The 26716-nt window shown below is 43.3% G+C and overlaps 1 protein-coding gene across 4 annotated transcripts in view; it reads left to right on the top strand.

Annotated features, from left to right (window-relative positions):
- The window catches only part of LOC126354246 (potassium voltage-gated channel protein Shab), a 1056422-nt gene that overhangs the window by 696447 nt on the left and 333259 nt on the right, over positions 1-26716 (top strand). For all 4 annotated transcript variants that reach the window (XM_050003752.1, XM_050003751.1, XM_050003748.1 and 1 more), the window contains one exon: positions 8183-8467. In XM_050003752.1, the coding sequence (XP_049859709.1) occupies positions 8330-8467 (138 nt within the window). In that variant the 5' untranslated portion in view covers positions 8183-8329. The remainder of the gene's footprint in view (positions 1-8182; positions 8468-26716) is intronic.

Genomic DNA, 26716 nt, shown 5'->3' with positions numbered 1-26716 from the left:
GGAATAACATGGCTCGACGAGTTTTCCGCGTCAAACCGCCTCATTTACAATGTAGCGGAAATTGAAAGTTACCCTAGCGTTGGCGGACTATTGTAAATAGTGAAGGAGAATATATTATTGATGGCTAAAGTCTTTGTTGCGTGTATCTGTTGTGTTTATTAAACTTGTCGATAAATGCTTCCAACTAATGCACCAATCAAATACATACAGTTGTCTTTCAATATACACTACTGGACATTAAAATTGCAAGCCCACGAAGATGACGTGCTACAGACGCGAAATTTAACGGAGAGGAAGAAGATGATGTAATATTCAAATGATTAGCTTTTCAGAGCATTCACAACAGGTTGGCAGTGGTGGCGACACCTACAACTTGCTGACATGAGAAAACTTTAAAACAAACAGCAGTTGAGCGACGTTGCCTGGTGAAACGTTGTTGTGATTCCTCGTGTAAGGAGGAGAAATGCGTACCATCACGTTTCCGACTTTGGTAAAGGTCGGATTGTAGCCTATCGCGATTGCGGTTTATCGTATCGCGACATTGCTGCTCGAGTTGGTCCAGATCCAATGACTGTTAGCAGAATATGGAATCGGTGCGTTCAAGAGGGTAATACGGAACGCCGTGCAGGATCCCAATGGCCTCGTATCATCAGCAGTCGAGATGACAGGTAACTTATCCGCATGGCTGCAACGCATCGTGCAGTCACGTCTCGATCCCTGAGTCAACAGATGGGGACGTTTGCAAGATAACAACCATCTGCACTAACAATTCGACGACGTTTGCAGCAGCATGGTCTATCAGCTCAGAGACCATGGCTGCAGTTACCCTTGACGCTGCATCACAGGCTGGAGCGCCTGCGTAGCGCACTCAGCGACGAATCTAGGTGCACGAATGGCAAAACGTCGTTTTTTCGGATGAATCCAGGTTCTGTTTACAGTATCATTATGGTCACATCCGTGTTTGGCGACATCGCGGTGAACGCACATTGGAAGCGTTAATTCGTCCTCGCGTTACTGGCGTATCACCCGGCGTGATGGTATGGGGTGCCATTGGTTACACGTCTCGCTCACCTCTTGTTCACATTGACGGCACTTTGAACAGTGTACGTTACGTTTCAGATTTGTTACGACCCGTGGCTCTACCCTTCATTCGATCCCTGGGAAACCCTACCTTTCAGCAGGATAATGCACGACCTAATGTTGCAGGTCCTGTACGGCTCTTTCTGGATACAGAAAATGTTCGACTGCTGCCCTGGCCACCTCATTCTCCAGATCTCTCATCCAATTGAAAACGTCTTGTCAATGGTGGCCGAGCAACTGGCTCGTCACAATACGCTTGTCACTACTCCTGATGAACTGTGGTATTGTGTTGAAGCTGCATCGGCAGCTGTACCTGTACACCCCATCCAAGCTCTGTTTGACTCATTTGACTCAATGCCCAGGCGTGTCAAGGCCGTTATTACAGCCAGAGATGGTTGTTCTGTGTACCGATTTCTCAGGATCTATGCACCCAAATTGCGTGAAAATGTAATCACATGTCAGTTCTAGTATAATATGTTTGCCCAATGAATACCCGTTTATCATCTGCATTTCTTCGTGGTGTAGCAATTTTAATGGCCAGTAGCGTATATCCGTAGAACACCTCTGGAAATTCCGGCAACCGCAGAGTTCATCTTCAGTCTCACTATGGAGGTGAGCCTCACCAGGCGGACTGCCATGGCATGGGTGCAGCAGCGCTGTCGCGGCGCGGCACTGCACAGGTGTGTCGCCGGGCAGACCGTCTGCGGCCGTATAATTGCCGCGCTTGTTTGTGCTCCGCGGAGGCAGAGGACCCCTGGGCGCTCTCCAGCGGCCGCCATCGACCTGCGTCTGACGTCACGGCGCGGTGCACGTGACTGCGGCGCGCACGTGCTCCGCGAGGTGAGGGGCGCCCGCGTGGAAAGAGCAGCCAGTAGCCGACCGCACCGTCTAGCGCTCGTTAGCGTCGTAGACGCCACTGACGACCTCACTATCTTTTTATTGCTACAGCATTCAACTCCAAGAAGTTTGACACCACCGAATTGCCGGGAGGGGGCTGGGGTTGGGGAGGGGGCAGAAACAAATCTTGTTGTCAAATTTCTCCAGTTCTGTTGTTCAGTTTGCTGAGACTTCCGGTATACCAAATCGGTGGTATTCTACAACATATTAAGTGTCTCGACTTCTACAGAAAATCAATTCCGCATTCATAATCCTAAATGCACACAAGAATTTCGTATGGACAATTTCACTGTCATCACACTGAAACTGAGGTTTCACTTTCTTTCTTTTAGTTGGTTTGGTTTTTTGATAACATTCAGGACCGAAGACACGAAAAATAAAACATATAGTTAAATAACACAAATTTAATTAATATGTGCAATATTTATGTTCATACACATTTCCTGTTTTTTGACAATCGTGTCACGGTACCTAACTTTGCCATCGCCACATAGAAACTGGAATTTTACTTTCTTTATTTGTGATTTAATCAGTTCAGTTATCAACTGGCGTCTAAAATATTATTCTGTTGTATTCAGTTGTGTTGTGGCAACGGTAAACGTAATAACTGGGGCAAAATTCACCATTAACTTAGTTATTAAATTCTGCTTTTACTAAAAATGTTGAATTATCGAAAATCTCAAGGTTTTTCTTTTCTGTTGCTTTCAAAATAGCAATGGCCCCAGTTTACCTCGAAACACTACGTTTGCTTTAATTCTCTGACCACATAATATTGACTTTAACACTGATCAGAGTTTTTAATGAAGGAAAGTTATTGCAGCTTCTATATAATTGATGAAAAAAAAATATTGTCGATTTTGACAATTGAAATTAATTCCCATTCCAAAGGTAACTTTTCATGCTTAAATATTTCACCTATTTACCTATTTAGAATTTGACCGTTTAATAAAATGAAAAGGTAGTTTTAAAGGACACAACTGGGATATAGTAAGCTCTCGCACTTTATTTCAAAAACTGACATACAAGGTAATATGCGATAATTCACATGTATTAGCAGTCGTGACAGCCCAGGTAGGAAATATAGCAAATATAGCAAATGTAGAAATCGCCGTTCTCTCGTCTTGATACAATACTTCATACTTGAGGATCTTGGTCCACTTTGTTCGCATTACAATAACATTAGTACAATGTTTATAATGATCACTGGTCTTGCACATTGCATTTTGTGATTACATTACGTTTTCATGACGACATTAATGATTTTAAATAAAAACAGCAGGAAATGCGTATAATTTTGTCTGTGATGCTACATGATCACTTTATAGGTGCACAAATACATTTAGGATACTTTCAGTATAGTATTCTTGTGTCTGCAAATGTTAAACAAATTACACACGAAAGGTAACTAGTTGTGAACAGAAAGTAATAGGATTTGGATGCTAAATGCTCACCATCAAAGAATAGCCTAACTTCAGTAACTCCAGTGCCGTGGCCAGCTGCGATAGGTATCCATGATGTGAACAGCCCGAGCGAGCTGGTTCCACAGATTCTAGACTGGGTTTTAATCAGAGGAGTTTGGCTACCAGGGGATTACGGAAAACTTATCCTGGTGCTTTCCCACCATGCACGCACATTGCCAGCAGTGTGACACGTTGCAGTGTCATACTAGTAGACAGCACCGTGTCAAGGAAAAAAATGCATATACTCTTGGACATGGTCCCCAACGATAGATGTGTAGTTCTCTTGATCCATCGTGGTTTACAGAATGACGGGATTACCCAGGAAATGCCACGAAAACATTCACAGACTGTAACGCTCCATTATGGGGCCTGGGCCCCTTTACTTCCAACGTTTGAGCATAAAACGTGATTCATCTAGAAAGGCCATCTGTCGTCGCTCAGTCGCGATACTGACGTGTGGATTCTACCCTTCGTAGGCGATGAACAGTAGTCAGCTTCGGTTCATGAGGAGACATGTTGACAGCCGCTTGGCGAATTGGGGTGGCACATGTCCGCAACCGTCGTTCGTATCCGTCATCTATAGCACGTGGCGCACCACATTTGCCTTGGGACCAGTTGCACTTGAACAGCTTACAAACTAAGTCGTTCCGTAAATACTTCCACCCTTGGCTCCAGAATCCAATGATCATCCTCTTTAGGACGTCAGATATATCGCCTCGTTTCCGCATAACGATTATACTATTTTCCACTCCGCTTGTCCCCCCTCCCCCCCTCCTTCCCCCCCTCACCCTCTGACAACCGTTACATACCGTTCACTGCTAGAACTGCCACGTGAGTCTGTGAGTGGTTATTGCGCGTTGACATTTAACGTAGGGGGAGCTCACATTATATATATCGAAGGTTGTGGTACACTACATGCCAATTTGATGATTGTTGCTTGACTACTTCATAATGTAGCAATGTTAACGACCAATAGTAGCGTTGATTTCGGCACTTGAAAGTAGTCATCTTTTTTCACTATGTACTGATTCTGTTGACCAATAAATAAGTATTGAAAATAATTATAAAGAACGATGTGGGTGTTCTGGATGTAATATCGTATTTTGAAAGCATTGTGGTCTGTTTTAAATATGAGTCAGTGTCTCAACTGATTCCGTCCAATGCACAGTTTGTTTTATTACTTAGTCGTTATCCGAATACTTAAACTTACATCTATATAGAGCAACTAGCAGCAGAAAAACGATGTAAAGGATGGAAAAAAATGAAGTGGCAATTAATTGAAACTAAAGCAATGCCCAAACGAATAGACGCCCATTTCATGTTATTTAATGGTGTGGAATAACTTCTTGCATCGTACAAAGTTTCCAGTTGATGTATCTTTGCCCGCATCTCGTGGTCGTGCGGTAGCGTTCTCGCTTCCCGCGCACGGGTTCCCGGGTTCGATTCCCGGTGGGGTCAGGGATTTTCTCTGCCTCGTGGTGACTGGGTGTTGTGTGTTGTCCTTAGGTTAGTTAGGTTTAAGTAGTTCTAAGTTGTAGGGGACTGATAACCATAGATGTTAAGTCCCGTAGTGCTCAGAGCCATTTGAACCATTTTTTTAAAAATGTATCTTTCCTCTAATTTCTACTTGACATTAAAACTGCAACACCGTGAAGGCGGCATGCAATGTAAGCTATTTTGGCACGAAATAAACTAAATAGTTGTGCTTCCTACTGCTTAGCATTTTAGCTCAACTCTTCGAAGCAGGTAAGAGTAACACCATCAACATCCTGTATTTAAGGGAAGATTATGCAGCGGATCCATATTTCGCAAATCGCATTTTGATGTTGACTGTCAATGAAAAGATCACCTTATGCGTCGTGTGAGAAGAACAAATGTCTCCCAGCAAATGTCATGATTCAACAGCGGCAGGATCGTAGCTTATCGGGATTAAGGTTTTTTCGTTCCGCGCCATTCCTCCTAGCGATGATAGGAATCCTACGAATATCCTCCAAATAGGGGATCGTTGTGTTTTGGCGGACCATACTCAATCTCATTCAAGACAATAACGGCCCTATTCAATTAGCGCACGTGAGGACTCAGCAGAGCAGGCTCGTACTCTCACGTCACGTACATTGAGTGAGGAAATGGGCTTTTTTCCAGCAAGGCGAGTACCTACAATGAGGCGACAAAAATCATTCTAAAGCAAAATGCACATATGTGGATGGCAGTTGTGTCGCGTACACAGGGTATAAGAGGCACTGCACGGGCGTAGCTGTCATTTGTACTTATGTGATTCATGTGAAAAGGTTTCCGACGTGATTATGGCCCCACAACGGGAATTAACAGGCTTTGAACGCTGAATGATAGAGCTAGAAGCATGGGACACTGTTAAGGAATTCTGTGTTCTGAGATCCACAGTGTTAAGAGTGTGCCAAGGATACCAAATTTAAGGAATTGTGTCTCATCACAGATAACGCAGTGGCCTATCTCATTCACTTGACGACTGAGAGCAACCACGTTGCGTAGTGTCGTCATTGTCAACAGACAAGTAACACTGCACGAAATAACCGCAGAAATCTATGTGGGGCGTACGACTGACGTACCCATTAGCACATGCTTTGACATTTGGCCTTAATCGGCTATGATAGGAGACAACTGACGCTAGCACCTTTGCTAACAGCAGGATATCGCCTGCAGTGCCTCTCCTGCTCTCGGAACCATATCGGTTCAACCCTAGACAACTGCAAAAGCGTGACTTGGTGAGAGGAGTCCCAATTTCAGTTGGTACGAGCTAATGGCAGGTTTCGAGTGTGGAGCAGTCCTCACGAAGCCATGAACGCAAGTTGTCCACAAGGCACTGTGCAAGCTGGTAGTGGCTCTATAGTGGTGTGGACTGTGTTTACATGCAATGGAGTGGATTCTTAGATAGAACTGAACCGATCACTGACTGTGGTTATGTTCGGCTACTTGGAGACCATCTGAAGCGGTTCATGGGCTTCTTGTGCCCCCAACTATGTTCCATGGCACTGGGCCACAATTGTTTACGATTGGTTTGAAGGACATTCTGGACAGTTCGAGAGAATGATTTGACCAGCCATATCACCCGACATGAATCCCACCGAACATTTATGGAATATAATCGGCAGGTCAAATCGTGCACGACATCCTGCACACACAACACTTTCGCAGTTATGAAATGCCTGGCTCAATAATTCTGCAGAGGACTTTCAATGACTTATTGAGTGCATGCCACGTCGAGCTCCTGTACTACGGCGGACGAAAGGAGGTCCGACACGATATTAGGAGGTATCCAATGACTTTTATGACCTGAGTGTACACGGGCATTGTGGCCATGTCCAAAGTCCCATGGACTGTCAGCATGGCAGTCACTGTTGTAGCTATGCTTGGTGCACCATTACAGAGAGGCACAACGACGATGCCGTGCCCAGCTACAACAATGAGCACACGAGTGACGCTACATCATTCTTTCAGAGATGTCTCAGATCTGTGTGCATCACCACGATGGAGGTGTCTATTTATGGAGGCTCTGAAAAGACCGAAATTTGCCACACTGCATTCTTTCGTGGCCTGATGGTATGGGGTGTCATTTTGTGATATTACTTGTCAGTACTTCCACATGGGTGGGAAAGCTGGCAAGTTTCCGTCTGAAGCTGATAGCAGTCGTGGAGGATCTGGCAGACCCAATGGAGCTCGCCCGCTCAATTAAGCTTCTAGTGGTTCTGTATCATGAGCGCTCTCCGCGGCCACGATATAGAATGGCTGGCGGCAGGCACACAGCCCACTCGCACTTGGAACAATTTTGGCACCTGTCGCTTTAGTTCAGAGATCCTCATCCTAGTGGACACTGAGAGCTGGACTTTACTTCTTGCTGCATTATTTGTAATGAGACTTTGTATGTTTGGAGAAAAACAGGTCAAGTTCAAAAGGCTCTGAGCTCTATTGGACTTAACTGCTGTGGTCATTTAAGTCCCCAAGAACTTAGCACTACCTAAACCTAACTAATCTAAGGACATCACACACGCCATGCCCGAGGCTGGATTTGAACCTGCGACCGTAGCAGCAGCACGGTTCTAGACTGTAGCCCCTAGAACCGCTCGGCCAGGTTCTGTTTACTGTATTAACTTTTCGCTTATCATTTCACCTACCCAGCGTTCCTACAGTTACAGTTGCCACACCAATCAGTAGCACACATCTCCTCGGCATTGTGTACGAAGTTGTACACAGCACATTGGGATACCAACTACGATCACATTCTCATAGATCGTAATTTGGAGAGAAGCTGTCACATTTTAAGTTAAGTTCGATGGTTGTGCCTTCCCTTTGAGATCTTCATGATGTTGTCTATCAAGAAACTGAGGCGTGTTTCCAATGAAGACATCTGCCCATGGACTGGCTGGAGTCTGGCACGCTACCCCTTGGCAGCTGTCACGACTGTTGAATCGTGGCGTAGAACTCAAGCACAAAGGAATGTCATAGAAGATCTGTCGGACTCTGTGCCCAACTGTATTAGAGTCTTTGCTGCGGACAGATATGACAGGTCTGTGTACTATAATTCGCACTCCTTGTAGCCCCCAAATCACCGACAATTATAATTACGTATTGTTCCTGCTACACGTATCCGCACAGTAAGTAAAATTTCGTCACTTGCCATCCTTCCCGGCGTCGCAGTTGTAATTAATTTGCCACCACGGAACTCGGCAGCAGCGAGCAGTACGGGTGACGCCGGGTGCGGCGTGTTGCAGATTAGGATGCGGCAGCGGACGGCGGGCACGTCGAGCGCGTCGGAGAGCCACCTGTTCTCGGGGGGATGAGTGCGGGCGGTCGCCGTGGGCGGGCCCGGCCGCGCGGCCGCCGCTAGCCCGCCAGCCGGCAGCGCCCCCGCCGGCGCCATGCTGTCCCAGCAGCAGCAGCCGCCGCCCCCGCAGCAGCAGCAGGCGGACGGCGCGGTGGCCGTGCGCTGGGAGGACGCCTACAGCGGCGGCGCCCCCACCTCCGCCGACAGCGCCGTCGCCATCGTCAACAAGGAGGTGCGCCACTGTCAGTCTACCGTTACTTCTCAGGTTCCGTCTTTTTGAACGACCTGTCGTGGAACATGTGAATCTTTATTCCTTGTAATGGCAATATTACGAAAAGCGTATATTGCTACTCACTACACAGCGGAGATTTTAAGTGGCAGACAGGCACAACAAAAAGACTGTCAATTGGCCTAAAGTCCTTCCTCTGAATTACACAAATACGCACACACTCGTAAATACACATTCAGACAAACGCAACTATAACACACACAAGCACTGTATATGGCTGCCAAGGCCAGATTACGAGCAATTGCGCATGATGGGAGAAGCAATGTGGGTTGTAAGGGTAAGGAGAAAGCTGGCGTGGGTAGGGGGAGGGATATTAGGTTGGTGGTGGGGGATGCTAAACTGCTGCTTGTGTGAGCATACAGGGATGAAGTGGGATGAGGGTCGGACGGCTAGGTGCAGTCGGGAAGTTAGGTGGTTGGCTGGTAGTGAGGGGGGTGGGGAGATGTGAGACAGTAGACAGAAAAGGAGAGAAGCAAAATGACTGTGGATGTGATGGTGGAATAGAAAGCTGTGTACTGCTGCAGTGGGAACAGGGAAGGGAATAGGTGGGTAAAAGACAATGACTAACGAAGGTTAAGGCCTGGAAGATTGCAGGAACGTAGCATATATTGCAATGTGAGTTCTCAGCTGTACTATTCAGAGAAGCTGTTGTTGGTAGAAATCATTCAGATGGCGCAGGCTGGGAGGTAGCCACTGAAGTGAAGAACGTTGTGTCGCGCAGTGTGCTCAGCAACTGAGTGGTCCACCTCTTTCTTGGCCACAGTTTGCCGAAGGCCATTTATCAATACAGACGGCCTGCTAGTTGTCATTCCCACGTAGAATGCAGCACATTAGTTTAGCTTGTAGATCGCATGACTGGTTTCACAGATAGCTCTACCTTTGGTGGGGTGCTTGAGACCACACTCGAGTAGATGATGCGTGTACAGCTATAGGTCTATCACAGGGATAGGAGCCCACGAGGCAAGGGTTTGGGAGCACAGATTGTGTAGCGATGGGCGAGGATATTGCATAGGTTCAGATGGCGACGTATTACCACCGAGAGAGGAGTGGGGAGGATAGTGGGTAGTCATTTCGTGTGTCTTGGTGGCTCAGTGGTGAAAACCAAAACTACAGTTCCAAAGGCCACGGCTCCGATCCCATCGGCTCCTAGGATTTTAATCTGTCACTTAATAGTACAATAACCTCCGGCAATGTTTGTTACTGTGAAACCTTTTAGTCTCATGATTTTAACGCTGGGCCTCCCGGTTCTGATCGCCATCTAAACGAATGGGTTGAATGTGAATAACAGTGGTTGCGATCGACCTTCATGTCGACTGACACGTCCGCAGTGGTGTCGGGCGACTTGAGCTGAAATGTGGAGTCAGTGTGATATCATGAAGGTACCCTAAACGTCAAATGAAGCTCTGAGCTGTGTCCTCTCTGCTGGCTGTGTCGGCGCCTCGCTGCCTGAAGCGTCGTCGAGCCCGAGGGTGAAGCTGGAAGCTACGCTCTCGCACCATCACACAGGGCGGATTTACGCACCTTACAGCCAAATTTCAAACATTTACGTTGTAACGGAAGACAATTACGGCGTTTAGAGAAAGTGATCCTTTAAATCTGTTGCCAGTGTACCGGTGGAAAGAGCAAACCATTAATACTAATTTTCCTTGGGCAGCAGGCTAGATGGTGAAGTGTCGGTGCGTGGACTCAAAACAAATATTCTCTACTTACAGGCGTAGTCCACTTAGCTGTGCGGTTACGAATGTAGTAAATGACGTGACATGTTTGTGGGAAGACTGTTAGTTTTTGAGAAAAAATAAGTTACTCACTGAAGTTGGACTGTATAAAGGTAGCAGAGATCACAACATCTACACGTAAACCCCCAACACCCTGCATACATATTCTCTCAAATAGTAACTTGCTTCGTACAGTCCAAAAGTCAGCGAAAGTCTGAAAGAGTTCAATGACAATAGAAGGAATGGAGCAGGACTCAACCCCGTCAAGTACTTCCTGGTATCATAACAGGAGGCTAGCAAATTTAGCACAGAAGACACTGCTTCTATAACACACTGATAAACTCTTTGAGTATCTTAATAAAAGAATCAATAATAAAAAAATTGCAATTACTAAACCTTCATGCGACGTGTTAAGAACCCTTACGGGCTGCAAAATGCAATCTAAGTTTCAAGGGGTGGGGGGGGGGTGGGGGGGGGGGGTGGGAGGGAGGAGGGCTGCCCATTAATAGTTATGTTAACTGTAAAACCTTACTCCAGGCTACGAAGCTGAAGGAGAACATGACGGATACAGTTAATCGTAAAAAAATAAAATAAATCAAATGTGTGTGGCTTCCTAAAGGACCAAACTGCTGAGGTCATCGGCCCCTAGACTTACACACTACTTAAACTAGCTTATGCTAAGAACAACACAAACACCCATGCCCGAGGGAGGACTCGAACCACCGTCGGGAGGGGATGCGCAATCCGTGACATGGCGCATCAAACCGCGTGGCCACTCTGCGCAGCCAGTTAATCTTACAACAACAGTTTGGTAAAAGAGTCCGAATGCATAAACCTGTACGAACAAAATCTTACGAGAACCTGATAAAAACTGAATTTTATCAGATATATACAGGGTGAGTCACGTAAGATGTAACACCTCTTTTATTTCGTGAATAGTTACACACATCGAAACGCGGCTTCCGGCAAATATTAGAGCGTGAATGGTCACGTATTTGTTTATTTAATGTTTTTTGCGTTAGCATGAACGAAGATTTTAAAGCAAGTACCTTTTTTTAAATGAAACTGTGTACTTTTTACAACGGCATTCGATACCTATTGAGAACACAATTACAGTGTAATAGCGTTTGTTACTGTTGACATTAAACCTGTCGTAAGAAAAACAGAGTACTGTCCAAGAATCTTCAGGGCACAGTGGCCGACATTGGCATTAGCGGTACAAACACCGCCAAGCAGAGCTTTCGTGCTACGCTATCTCAGGATGTCAACACGTTTGCTCTCTTTACTAGCCTGCACTGCAGGCCGCTCATTTCTGCTTCAGTATTTGTTGAATGCAGATATGTACACCACTGGAGAGATGTTGGATATACTACTTTTATATTGTGAATGTAAAAGAAATGACGCAAAAACAGTACAGCGGTATAGGGCAACCTATCTGAATCGCCAATATACGACGCGCCAGGAAATTGCATGAATTATTAAGACGCTAGTGCGGACAGACTGCTTGAACTTCAAAAAGAGGGCAAGAAGACAGTAACTTACATAACACTAAGAAGCTGTTCTGGATACGATGCTAATAAATCCGCTCACTGGTACTAAACATATTGCCAGGGAATGTGGACTTAGACAGACGAATGTCATTCGCGTCCTGCGTCTACGGAATTTCCATCCCTGTCATCTGTCACTGCATCAGACACTCGATGACCGTTATGTTGAATGTCGTACAGAATTTTGTGGGTTTTTCCTTCATCAACTGAGAGAGTATCCTACGTTTCTCCGAAGTGTGCTGTTTAACGATGAAGCAACGTTTACTAATCACACTAATGTAGAGTTGCATGACATGGTGTACTGGGCAACCGAAAATCCACACTGACCTCGTCAGGTGCAACATCAACGGCGGTGGAAAGTAAACGTATGGTGGGGCTTCATAGGAAATTATATTGTGGGACCTACTTCATCTCAGGCGTTGAAAATGTAAATTCGTACGTACACTATCTGACGAAAATTCTGCCGGTTCTTCTACGGGAGACACCACTGGATATTCAACAGTGTATGCGGCTGCAACATGACGGTTGTCCCACAATGGTTGTCCAACTCACTCGTCCCGTTCCGCGCGGAGTGGCCGAGCGGTTTGAGGCGTCATGCCACGGACTGCGCGGCCACTCCCACCGGACGTTTGAGACCTCCGTCGGGCATGGGTGTACGTGCAGTTCTTAGCATAAGTTAGTTTAAGTAATGTGTAAGTCTATGGACCGATGACATAAACAGTTTGGTCCCTTAGGAATTCACACACATTTGAACATACACTCGTTCCGTGTTGCAGCGCATATACCGAATGACACATTTCCTGGGTTTTGGTTACGACTAAATTCTGTTGTTAAATCGCCTGTGAGGTCCCACGATTTGATTCTTGATTTCTTTCTTCAGGAACAATGAAAAGTGCAGTCCACGACGAGCCAAAAACACACTAGACGACACGTGTAATCGAATGGTCAGCGCATGCTCTACTATTTCTTTCACTCTAATTACATCTGTTCATAATTCTTCTTGACTGCAAATGTGCATTTGGGTCCATGGTCAACAGTTTTAACACATAGTCAAATAAAGGATAAAGTAATTCTTTGGTAGACAAAATTTATGTTATGTGATATGGGTGGTTACTAAATCAATGTTAGTAAACGGTTTACTTCACTTACGTGTGTACGAAATTGCAGTGCATTGTCAAATATGTCGATAGAATGCATTGCACGTAGCTGGTAACACTGTCATTACGCCCTTACGCTCAGAATGATACGACCTGTCGTTAAGAAGAATATTTATTTTGCGGTATTCAGGTGGTCACCAGGGTATTTCCAACAAAATATTTAGTTCAACGAATGTGCCTCATATGATACAATTTCGAGCAGTGTAGGTAGAGACAGTAAGAAGCACACAGTCATGTACAGGAAAAGATAGGACATGTCTTCCTTATAACATTTTTATATTTAATACGGTAGTTGTTTTTTGCATATAAAACCTCTTTATTTTTGAAGAATGAACAGTTGGTTTCTCTTTTTCAACTTGCGTAAACTGTGAGGACACACACATATGAAATAGTTTTCCTAAGACTATATTGTAGCTAATGTCGTATTTGCGTATACAACCTACATCTAGGTCGTAAGTTGGTTCAAGGGGAAATAAAGCTTTATTCTTGTAGCGCAGGCGAACCTTACGGTATACAACTAAGCAGCCTTTTCCGAGATGCCTGTTCGCGATAGGTTTCAAGGTCAAGATTAACAAACGGTATATCACTATAATTGTCTTCTCAAGAGCTATCGAATGCAGTTACAAACAGTATGCAGACCCATTAAAAAAAAAACCTACTTACTTCAATATCTTCGTTGATACCAGTGCTAAAAACATTAACCAAACTAGAACATACGTGCACCTCCACGCTCTAACATTTTCCGAAAATTCTTTCGAAATGTATAACCGTTCACAAAATAAAAGGGGTGTCACGTCTTACGTGACTCACCCTATAAATACAGGGCCTCTTTCCTAAGCGTCGTCAGGCACGTTTCCTCTCGAATTTCAGCAGATATTTGCAGTTCCCTTTTTGAATTGTGTTGCCGGAGTGAGCCCACACAAATAGTGCTCATCACTTCTTTCATGTGACGCCCAGTGTAGACGAAAAGTGTCGGTTTGTTCCCTTTACAAACAAAATGATTTTTAAAGCGGAATTTCACGTGCCCATTCGACAGAGTGGTCCCAGATTACTCTGCCGGGATATTTGTTTTATCGACACACATTAACAGGGACAGAACTCCATCAGTGACATCACCGCCCTGACCGGCGCTGACTGCTGCCGTCAAGCATAGAGCGCTACTGACTGGCTGGTGGATTGCTGATTATTCTTCATGCATTCCTGTCCCTGTTAATACATATCAACAAAATGAATATCGGACTACACTAATTTGGGACCACTCTATCAAATAGACACGTAAAACTCCGATTAAAAATGATTTTGTTTATAATGAGAAACACACGGAAGTTTGTTGTTGACACTGGGAGTCGCGTGAAAGACATGACGAGCAGTTAAAAATTGAGAGCTTGGTACTATTGAAAATTGCGCAAGAAACAACATTAAAACAAGAAGGGAAGAAGGCAAATTCGTTACTGCAGACGCAACGTTAATTACCAACCGCACACATTTTTCTTAGGCAAGTTCGACCAGCTGTGGCATAAGAATGAACACATTCATTTACAACCACTAACAGATATTAATACGATCGGGTACTTCATAGCCTTAGTTTCGCTTATCTACAAAGTTAAGCAAGTATTTCAGAAATCCGCCAGATAAAAACCAGTTGAACTTGGGCTGTGACGAACGTAGTTCCGTATAATGCAGCTAATATGCATTGATTTGCCGTAGCAATCATCACTTTAAGTATGAAATTACATGAGTCACTTCAGATTATGGACAACAAACCAAGGCCGGGCGGCGTGGCCGTGCGGTTCTAGGCGCTACAGTCTGGAGCTGAGCGATCGCTAAGGTCGCAGGTTCGAATCCTGCCTCGGGCATGGATTTGTGTGATGTCCTTAGGTTACTTAGGTTGAATTAGATCTAAGTTCTAGGCGACTGATAACCTCAGAATTTAAGTCGCATAGTGCTCAGAGCCAGCTACAACAAACCAACGGTAAGTGTTCTCGCAGAGGGCAGACGAGGGCGCTCATACACAAATGTACAAACGTTTCAGAATGTGGTCACCAAACTCAAAGTACTGAAACAATTCCAGAATAGTCCAAGGAGGCTCTGGCGAGAATCTCACCGCAGGTCTCGCCCCACGACAGGAACCCGGAACCTCAAGACAGTGGCTCCTCATTAGTCTTCCTCTGGCAGGTTGCAGTTCAGTGACACACTTCTGTTGCGCCCACAGTCGCCCTCGACGCCCTTCGCCGTCAGTCCAAATGTTCGCTATCTGCTGCTGAAACTCAGATTGACGCTGCTCGCCTCTACTGAGGCTCTGAAACACTGCCGCGGTTGTCCTCTGAGCGGGTGAAGGACCAAGCGCTACGTTCAGAGTTACAGACATTACAAATGCTGCCTATCGATTTTAGCCTTGATGGCACACGTTTGTCTGGGTTATGTATCGCGGTTTGATCTGGAAACCCCCGTGTCACATAAATCAGGGACTGGAAATCTACCATTTATGTCAAACATAATAGTGTCATTCCACGAACACTTTGAGTGAATCCATCGCCTGCAGTGCCTTCACTACATCCAGTGTTGGCCACTTGTTGGTTACGACCATGGTGTCAAATATTTAAGGTAGCCAGAGGCATCATTATCGTTGATAAAACTTAGTTACCAACCCAGGGACGCGTCGATGATTCCTTGTCCCCCCCCCCCCTCCCCCGAAATTCCAAAATCAGTAAGTATCTGAGAGTAAGAATCATATTATTACTATAATGAAGTATTCTTCAACAGTTTCTCTCACGAAGCAATAAAGAAGTATATGTGTCGATTGATTTTAATGTATCTCATCTCTTCTTAGAATCTGATATTGGTTTACTACTGGTAAAACATTCGTTTTAAGATCCCACTAAACAAATATAACCTTATGTGTATGCCCGAGCCAAGTATAATGACAGTAATGATTTGCTACTCAAGAGATCATGTTATGTATGTAGGAATTTATGGACTCAATTCTTTTCTAGCGAATCGGTTGTACCAATGATCTAAAGAAAGAGAATTCACTTCCATTTTCATTCTTACTGAGGCACGCTCCTGTATTGCTGCACCTCTGGTGCATTAGATTGTTTCGGTCGTATTTCCAGGTTTCCTTTCGACTACCTAGTGACATTTTTTCGACGAACCGAAAGAGAACGACTAAACTGAGTTACGAGCATTCTGACACATTAACTATCATCTAACTGGATTACAGATCGTGAAGATTGCAGTTGGTTAGGAAACATTCGAGAAATGAAGTAGGATGTGCGAATACTGTTTTGATTAGTAGAAAATACTAGTTGGAACAAACTTTTGCACAGTTTCGTGTGACTATGCGCTTTTTGCTTTTCAGCCATTTTCAAGTGCATACTCTAACATCCTTAATAACATGGGTGAGAACAGTGTTCTGTAATCGCCAACGTTTTAAAGTATCTACTGCTGTATCGATATACGGAAAACTCACTTCACTAACCGTACAGACCATCGTCCTGCCTTGACTGATTTGACACTGTCCAGTTAACAGTTAGCAGTCAAAAGATTACAAGTTCTGATTTTGTTTTAAAGACCGACATACTACATCAGTTGGCCGACCGTTGTGGCCGTGCGGTTCTAAGGGCTTCAATCTGGAACCACGTGACCGCTACGGTCGCAGGTTCGAATCCTGCCTCGGGCATGGATATGTGTGATGTCCTTAGGTTAGTTAGGTTTAGATAGTTGTAAGTTCTAGGGGACTGATGACCACATATGTTAAGTCCTATAGTGCTCAGAGCCATTTGAACCACTATATCAGTTGACGTAAGCATTAAAATATTGTGTTTACGAGGTGGGATACATACAGGATGCCAATGGTCAGTATTTAGAGATATGACAGGTAGAATCATTCAGACCATAAGTGTCTAGTAAACATGGATTCCAAAATGCATACCTTAAAAACTATGAGCACATTTTCATCTTCGACGCCGTGAAACCAATTCATCTATTGGAGTCTCTTTGCTTCCACACTTGGTGAGGAGGTATTAAATACCAAGGAAAGAAAAAAATTGACAAGTAAGCATGAGCATTTGTTCAACAGAAAAGACGTGCTTCACAGTAGCGAAGATGCAGCAGTGGTCATTGCTCTTAAGGTATGGATTTTAGAACCCATTTTTACTACTCATTTTGGCTTCAAATGATCGTTCTTGTCATAGTCTGAATACTGACAATTTCTCCAGGAACACCCTGTATATAAATATAATTTTAAAAGCACGGACAAAAGCTATATAAAAGAGCGGCACCATGGCGCGGTACCTGGGCTGCGATGATTTTATGTTGGTATATCTCTGAACAGTTGTTTACACCGTACAGTGTCGAATTAACCGGGATAGGACAATGCTTCTTTTTCGATGGCTGTAAAGTGATCTTTACATATGTCAAACACTACGGCAGCATTTATTTTAAATCGTTAATGACTATAGTACGTTGTTCTCGTTCATGTTTTTGTTAATACAGGAGTACACATTTGAAAATTGCTATCAGCCGAAATCAACTCTCCTTCACATGTCTACATTGCACTTAATATAAGTACTCTACATTGCACTTAATATAAGTACATAACCCTACTGAGACCTGTTGTCAAATAATTGGCCATCTTGTCTACAGGTGTACGTCTTCATTTTGGAAGGTGATGATCTTCTTCCATAATTTAATCTGCTGTACCTCCGCAACCCAAAATTAATTCTCATAATCCTCATGGCATAATGAATGCATTATTGTAGCCAAGATAGACACGAAGCCCACCCGTACACAGTAGTACAAGTTTATATGCCGACTAGCTCCGCACATGATGAAGAGATTAAGAAACGTATCATGGGCTACAAGAAATTGTTCATAGATAAGGGAGACGAAAATTTAATAGTCATGGGAGACTGGAATTCGATAGTAGGAAAAGGAAGAGAAGGAAAGGTGGTAGGTGAATATGGACTGCGGTGAGAAATAAAAGAGGAAGCCGATTGCTAGAATTTTGCACAGAACGTAACTTACTCACAGCTGACAGTTGATTTAAGAATCATGAAAGAAAGTTGTACACGCGATAGAGACCTGGAGACACAGGAAGGTTTCAGACTGATTTTATAATGGTAAGACAGGGATTTGAGAATTAGTTTTTAAACTGCAAGATATTTCCAGTGGCAGACGTGGACTCTGACCATAATTTATTCGTTATGAACTGTAGATTAAACTGAAGAAACTGAAAAAAGGTAGGAATGTAAGGAGATGGTACCTGGATAACCTGAAAGAACCAGAGGTTGTAGAGAGTTTCAGAGGGAGCATTAGAGAATAACTGACAAAAACAGGGGAAAGAAACAGAGTAGAAGAAGAATGGATAGCATTGAGAGTCGAAATAGTGAAGGCAGCCGAGGATCAAGTACCTAAAAATATGCGGGCTAGTAGAAATCCTTGGGTAACACAGGAGATACTGATTTTAAGTGACGAAAGGAGAAAATATAAAAATGCAGTAAATGAAGATGGCGAAAAGAAATATAAACATTTAAAACATGAGATCGACAGGAAGTGCAAAATGGCTAAGCGTTAATGGCTAGAGAACAAATGTAAGGATGTGTGTGGTGGTCTTCAGTCCTGAGACTGGTTTGATGCAGCTCTCCATGCTACTCTATCCTGTGCAAGCTTCATCATCTCCCAGTACCTACTGCAACCTAGATCCTTCTGAATCTCCTTAGTGTATTCATCCCTTGGTCTCCCTCTACGATTTTTACCATCCCTCAGAGCTACCCATTCTTCTTCTATTGTATTTCTTTCCCCCATTCCTGTCAATTGTTCCCTTATGCTCTCCCTGAAACTCTGTACAACCTCTGGTTCTTTCAGTTTATCAAGGTCCCATCTCCTTAAATTTCCACCTTTTTGCAGTTTCTTCAGCATAGTGAACGCATTATTGTGGCCTAGATAGATACGAAACCCACACCTACTACAGTAGTACAAGTTTATATGCCAACTAGCTCTGCAGATGACGAAGAAATTGAAGAAATGTATGATGAAATAAATGAAATTATTCAGATAGTGAAGGGAGACGAAAATTTAATAGTCATGGCTGACTGGAATTCGAGTGTAGGAAAAGGGAGGAAAGGAAACGTAGTAGGTAAATATGGATTGGGGCTAAGAAATGAAAGAGGAAGCCGCCTGGTAGAATTTTGCACAGAGCCCAACTTAATCATAGCTAACACTTGGTTTAAGAATCATGAAAGAAGGTTGTATACATGGAAGAACCCTGGAGATACTAAAAGGTATCAGATAGATTATATAATGGTAAGACAGAGATTTAGGAACCAGGTGTTAAATTGTAAAACATTTCCAGGGGCAGATGTGGACTCTGACCATAATCTATTGGTTATGTCCTGTAGATTAAAACTGAAGAATGTAAGATATAGTAGCATATATCACTAGGGGGTGAGACAGATGCCACCTACAGGAAAATGATAGAGACCTTTGGAGAAAGAGAACAACCTGTATGAATAACAAGAACTGAGATGGAAAACCAGTCCTAAGCAAAGAAGGGAAAGCAGAAAGGTGGAAGGAGTATATAGTGGGACTACATAAGGTCAATGTACTTGAGGAAGATATTATGGAAATAGAAGACGACGTAGATGAAGATGAGATGGCAGATACGATGTTGCGTGAAGAATTTGACAGATCACTGTAACATCTAAGTCGATAGAAGGCCTTGGGAATAGACAATATTCGGTTAGAACTATTGACAGTCTTGGGAGAGCTAGCCATGACAAAACTCATCCCTCTGGTGAGAAAGATGTATGAGATAAGCGAAATACCCTCAGACTTAAAGATGAACATAATAATTCCAATTAAAAAGAATTCGGGTGCTGACAGGTGTGAAAATTACCGAACTACCAGTTTAATAAGCCACGGCTGCAAAATACTAATACGAATTCGCTACAGACAAATGGAAAAACTGGTAGAAGCCGAACTCGGGGAAGAACAGCTGGGATTCCGTAGAAATGTAGGAACACGCGAGGCAGTACTGACTCTACGACTTATCCTAGAAGGTAGGTTAAGGCAAGGCAAACCTACGTTTATAGCAGTTGTAGACTTCAGAAAGCTCTTGGCAATGTTGACTGTGATACTCTCTTTCAGATTCTGAAGATGGAAAGGATAAAATACAAGGAGCGAAAAGCATTTTACAATTTGTACAGGAAGCAGATGGCAGTTACAAGAATCGAGGGGCGCAAAAGGGAAGCAGAGGTTGGGAAGGGAGTGAGACGGGGTTGTATCCTATCCCCGATGTTATTCAATTTGTACATTTAGTAAGCAGTAAAGAAAAGAAGAGAAAAAATTGGAGATGGAGTTAAAATCCAGGAAGAAGAAATAAAAACTTTGAGGTTTGCCGATGACATTGTAATTCTGTCACAAACAGCAAAAGACTTGGAAGAGCAGTACTTGGACAGTACCTCGAAAGGATGATATAAGATTAACATCAACAAAAGAAAAAGGATGATAATAGAATGTAGTCGAATTGAATCAGGTGTTGATGAGGGAATTAGATTAGTAACTGACACACTTAAAGTAGTAGCTGAGTTTTTCTATTTGGGCAGCGCAATAACTGATGATGGTCGAATTAGAGAGGATATAAAATGTAGACTGTCGATGGCAAGAAAAGCGTTTCAGAAGAAGATAAATTTGTTAACATCGAGTGTAGAGTTAAGTGTCAGGAAGTCTTTTCTGAAAGTATTTGTATGGAGTGTAGCCATGCATGGCAGTGAAACATGGACGATAAACAGTTTACACAAGAAGAGAACAGAGGCTTTTGAAATCGGGTGCTATAAAATAATGGCTGAAGATTGGATGGGTAGATCAAGCAGCTAATGAGGAGGTACTGAATAGAATTGGGTAGAAGAGGAATTTGTGACACAACTTAACTAGAAGAAGGTATCGATTGATATGACACTTTCTTAGATAGTAAGAGATCACGAATTTAATATTGGAGGGAAACGTGGCGGTTAGAAATCGCAGAGAGAGACCAAGGGATGAATACACTAAGCAGATTCAGAAGGATGCAGGAGATGATGAGCCTTGCACAGGATAGAGGGGTATGGAGAGCTGCATAAAACCAGTCTCAGGACTGAAGACCACAACAACAATCTTCATTTCAGACTTCTTGCTTGGTGAGTCTATTATACTGCAGGTTTTTATCTACTTTTACTCAGCTTCTTCCGACTCTACAAATGCTTGAACTTCTAAAGTTTGTTGGGATCGTGGTGCACAGTACAATTTATTTATTATTCCATAAGCGGTTTCGCTTTTAGTTCCATTTGGTCGTACTCAAGTCTGTTTTACTGTTGTTTTCTTCTGCAAGAATGTGTTAAGAACACGAATGTTGTCCCTTTCATCGTACATTTACATTTGACCTCTGTTGTTCTTGTATCGTATCTTAACTTCCCACTGCAGTATTGTTTTTTACTTTTTGTCTTACTACTGCATTAAAATTTTCTTCTGTCGTCATGCAGCAAGTTTTTCTCTTACAGGTTATTATAATTCTTCGTGGGCTCATTCATCCGCATAAGAATTTAATCAAGTTGATGAATAGAGTAGAATGGTTTGCATTGAATACAAACGTACTTAGGCAAACATCGGATATGAAGAAGTCAAAAGAAAAGTAAATCTCAGAAGGATTAAGGTAACCATTAAGAGAAGGCAAGAGTTTCAAGATACAGTACTATGAACATATTGAAATGTGTTAAATTAAACAAGACTATTCGGTAACGTCTTCGAAAATATGTGAGAAGCTAGAATTAAAAACTTAGCGAGAGAAAAATTTAGAAACAATAATGGTATGAAGAAATCAAAACAAAAGCTCCTGTTATGCAGTAGTCACACATCTTCAGTTAAGTTCACGAGATGAACAAGAAACACACATTGTTGATAATGAAAATTACGACATTACATTTAAGCAAACGGGTATAAAGACATTAGAGTTAAGCAAGGAAATGTGTCTACAAACGATTATGTTTCAACATAAATTTTAAAGCTGAAACAAAGTAATAAAAAAGAAACATATTGAGTATCTGAGTGATAGAAAATTCCCTAAATCTGGAACACTGTTTCAAATTTCTTTGATTCACTAGAATGGAGGAAGACGTTAAAAAATTCTGTAGACTTTCAGCTTCCTCTCCATAATCTACAAGTTATTCATCATCATTAACACCAACAGCATTGAGTACTCATTGTACCTCGATCCAGCAAAAGGACAGGCAGTCTTCAGAAGTGAATGAATTTGTAGAACGGAGCAATAATTGGGATGTACCACTTCGTCTCAGAGTCACATTGTTTTATAATGCTTTTTACGCAGAATCAACAAACTCTAAATTATCAGTCCTTAAACCAAGTGTTGATTCAGTTAGGTTGTATTGTATTGAAATGGGTAAATAGAAACGACCAACAGGCTTCGTCCCCACCATAGCCCTCAGTGGCTGACAGCCCCACAACAGGCTACAGCAGTCCACTCACCCCACCGCCGCCCCACACTGAACCCAGGGTTACTGTGCGCCCCCAGTGCCCCCCTTCCCCCCGACTCCAGCGTGAGGAAGGCGAACCAACGACTGCGTTTTACTGGCAGAACACTTAGAAGATGTAACAAATCTACGAAAGGGACTACGTACGCTATGCTTGGACGTCATCTTCGGTAGTACTGCTGGGCGGAATAGGGTCCTTACAAGGAAGACTGACAGAGGGATCGAAAAAGTTCAAAAAACAGCAGGTCGTTCTGTATTGTTGTGAAATAGGAGAGATACTGTCACGGAAATGACACGTGAATTGGGTGGAAATCATTAAAGCAAAGGTGTTTTTCGTTGCGGTGACACCTTTTCCACGAAATTTAACTCAGTAACTTTCTCCTCCAAATTAAAAAAAAGATTTTGTTGACTCTCACCTAAATAGGGAGAAATGGCCATCGTACTAAAATAAGAAAAGTCGTAGCACTGACGTAAATTAAGGTGTTCACCTTCCCTACCTGATATTCGAGAGTGGAACGGTCGAGAAACTGTCTGAAAGTGATCCTACAAACTCTCTGCCAAACACTTAGGTGTGAATTTCAGAGTAATCGTGTAGAGGTAGATGTAGTCGTCATGCTTACGTCAGAGCAGAGGAGACTGTGTACAGTCCAGAAGTCTGTAATTGGAGTGCTGACAACTTAAACGTCTATACGTCAATGCCCTTCATTACACAACCAAACAACAACCGACACTTTTTTTTGACGCTGATCCTCGCACAGTAACGCTGATTCACAGTGTAATGTGTATGAGTCCATGTCTCGGATGAATAAACCAACTGCCACTTTAGTTGTTATCTGTAATGACCACGATGTCGACGGGAGGTTAAACCCAATGTAGTAGTTATGCTTCGTTGTTTAGAAAAAATCTAATGTAAAATGTCATTTTTGAAAAATGTCGTCTCGTTCGCACTTTAAGACTTCGTTATTGGAGAACGTCGTAAAAGCACATTCCATAAACAGAAAAATTCTTCTCAGACTTTACTTGTTAGCGTTAAAGTCAAGTTCTGTACGAAAAAACTGTGAACTTCTCATACCGACAACGAAAAGTTTATTGTGTGTATTTTCCTTCTTCGTCTTCCTCGAGATAGATACTTGAATCTATTCCGCTTAGCATCGTATCCCTGCTTCCGTAATTTGTGCAACATCTACTTAGTCAAATTCAAAACTGTGCTCAATTCTTTCGCTGCCTTTTTCTGTACTGTGATTCCTTTTTTCTTCTGAATGCAAATAACTGTAATGTCGTTGGCAGCTAACCGTCGCGGTTGCCAAAGATAACTTTCTCCGAGATCACTTACTGTGCTCGCACTGCGAGCACAGTTTTGAACTGGGAAGTGGCTGTACCTCATAACCTTACCAAATTAGTTCCCGACAAAGCCAAGAGTCCTGTTCGCTATGGAGTTTTGTTGATAAAATTGAGGTGCCCATTTCTTATAGTTAGACTAATCTTTGGTAGATGAGCCACTCATGTTCTTTGCTGGATACCAAGTGGTAAGAAAATACCGAAGTGACAGCCTAATCTAGAGGTGGTGGATAACATTAAAAAAACGAACATGGCTGCTTATTGCCGAGAACGATAGTGCACGGAAGGATCTAGAAGAGGTTTTTATCCAGTCCTAGGAACAAAATATTTACTATTCGTGACGAAACCACCATTTTAAAACAAGGGTAAATTTACGACTAAATCATTAGAAACGTAGCCCAAATACATAATACACAATTAAAATGTCGAAGATGTTTCCGAAGGTATCACTGCCGCTTTCGTAGTAGGACTTTGTAAATTTAAGTCTCGACGGTCGGACCAGGTTTTTGATCCCACGCTTCCTGAATGTGAACTGTGCATTAACCACTGTGCCAACTGTGAGGTTATGGCTGAGCTATCAACATACACCTGTGAAAGTAAGAATTACCTTAACGCTTAACAGCTCGCGCTCCATAGGATTACGTAAATTTAATTATAGGTTTCACCAATGGATAACTTAGTAAACTGAATCAGTTAAACAGGGATGGCTCTAACATACATGAAACATGGGTCTTTAACTCGCAGAGGTGACAAAGATACGTAATACATAACACTACTGAATGAAACGATGGTCACTATAAAGCCCTACGTGTTCTAAGTCACTACAGACTTCAAGTTAAATACAAAGTTCACAGATAAAAAGGAACAATTATGTTCACGAAGCGTCAACAGTTGTGATACAACGAATTTCTCAGAAGCCCCACAGAGACTGGTGATTGTTACTCAAAAAAGAAGGAAAGAAGAACGGAAAGTATCACGGAAGCCCCTACTACCTTCATTGAGCGCGTGTTGAGCCTGCACTTACTAATTAGCGTACTTGAAACAAAAAACGTGAAGGTCCTAATGTTAATATGAAGCCTTCGCATGCTTCTGTCGCTAATGCTGGTATTGTTCACCATACTTATTGGTGCCCGTGCGTGGCTTCTTGGTGGCTGCTAAAATAAGTCATCTGTCCTGTATTGTAGGTTGCTCCCCCTCAGAACCCGCAATCGAAATCCACCTTAGGGAGAAATGTCACACATTTGTAGTCTCGGATGGAAGTGTTTCACATAGTACTCCCAGCAGTAAGTAAATTTATATTCCTTGTTTGTGAGTGTGAGTCATGTACACCATTTAGATCGCCAATGATAGTGTTTATTCCGAGTGCTGACCAATCAGATGCCTTCTATTAAGAATGTAGTCTCCCTCCCACACTCAGTTCTACACTTAAGAGCCAAAGAAACTGGTAAACTTTCCTAATATCGTATAGAACCCCCCGAGACCACGCAGAAGTCCGCAACACGTCGCAGCTACGACTCGAGTTATGTCTGAAGTAGTGCTGGAGGCAACTGATACCATGAATCCTGCAGGGATCTCCATAAGTCCGTAAGAGTACGACGGGGTGGAGATCTCTTCAGAACAGCACGTTGCAACGCATCCCAGATATGCTCAATAATGTTCACGTCTGGAAAGTTGCGGGGCCGGCGGAAGCGTTTAAATTCAGAAGAGTGTTCCTGGAGCGCCTCTGTAGCGGTTCTGGACATGCGGGGTGTCGCTTTGTCCTTCTGGAAATGCCCAAGTCCATCGGAATGCACAGAGGACACGAATTGATGCAGGTGATGAGACAGGGTGCTTACTTACTTGTCACCTGTCAGAGTCGGATCTTGACCTATCAGGGTCCCATATTATTCCAAATACACACGCGGCACACCAGTACAGAGCCTCCACCAACTTGAACAGTCCCATGTTGACATGCAAGGTCCATGGATTCACGAGGTTGTCTCCATACCCGTACGCGCCCATCTTCTCGATACAATTTCAAACGAGACTCGTCCGACCAGGAAACATGCTTCCAGTCATCAACAGTCCAATTTCGGTGTCGATGGGCGCAGGCGAGGCGTAAAGATTTGTGTCGCACACTCATCAAGGATAAGCCTATATCGACGATGTTTCGTTGAATGGTTCGCACGGTGACACTTGTTGATGGCCCAGCATAGAAGTCTGCAGCAATTTGCGGAAGGGTTGTACTTCTGTCACTTTGGACGATTCTCTTCAGTCATTCTTGCAGGATCTTTTTTCGGCCGCAGCGATGTCTGAGATTTGATGTTTTACCAGATTCCTGATATTCACTGTACACTCGTGATATGGTCATACAGGAAACCCCGACTTCATCGCTGCCTCGGAGATGCTGTGCCCCATCGCTCGGGCGCCGACTATAACACCACGTTCAAACTCACTTAAATCTTAATAACCTGCCGTTATAGCAGCATTAACCGATCTAATAACTGCACCAGACACTTGTTGTTTTATACATGCGTTGCCGACCGCAGCGTCGTATTATGCCTGTTTACATATCTCTGTATTTGAATACGCATGCTATACCAGCTTCTTTGACGCTTCAGTGTAATACGATTGAGGATTTTTAGTACTATATCTCTCTAAGAATTAGGCAGCATCTGACTCCCACCACCTTTCATACTTCGTGTTCCAGTCAATAACGCCGCCTGCATGTAGGCGCAAATTAGCTCAGCTCTCCCACACCAGAGTTAGTTTATGTTAACCAGTGGTAGCTCCTCTTACAGTTTCTTAGCAAAAATCAACAACCCCAATTCGATTGGCACCAGACTGATGGCTTCTAGTGCCATGATCCCAAACACAATGGTGGCCTCACGTTACTCCACCTCTTAGATCTTATCTCTAAGCCGCTCCTTGCCCA

Source organism: Schistocerca gregaria, chromosome 3 (genome assembly GCF_023897955.1).
Source record: "Schistocerca gregaria isolate iqSchGreg1 chromosome 3, iqSchGreg1.2, whole genome shotgun sequence".
In the NCBI taxonomy this organism is placed as follows: Eukaryota; Metazoa; Arthropoda; class Insecta; order Orthoptera; family Acrididae; genus Schistocerca; species Schistocerca gregaria.
The sequence above is the reverse complement of the archived record's forward strand: the minus strand, read 5'-3'. Positions and strand labels throughout refer to the sequence as shown.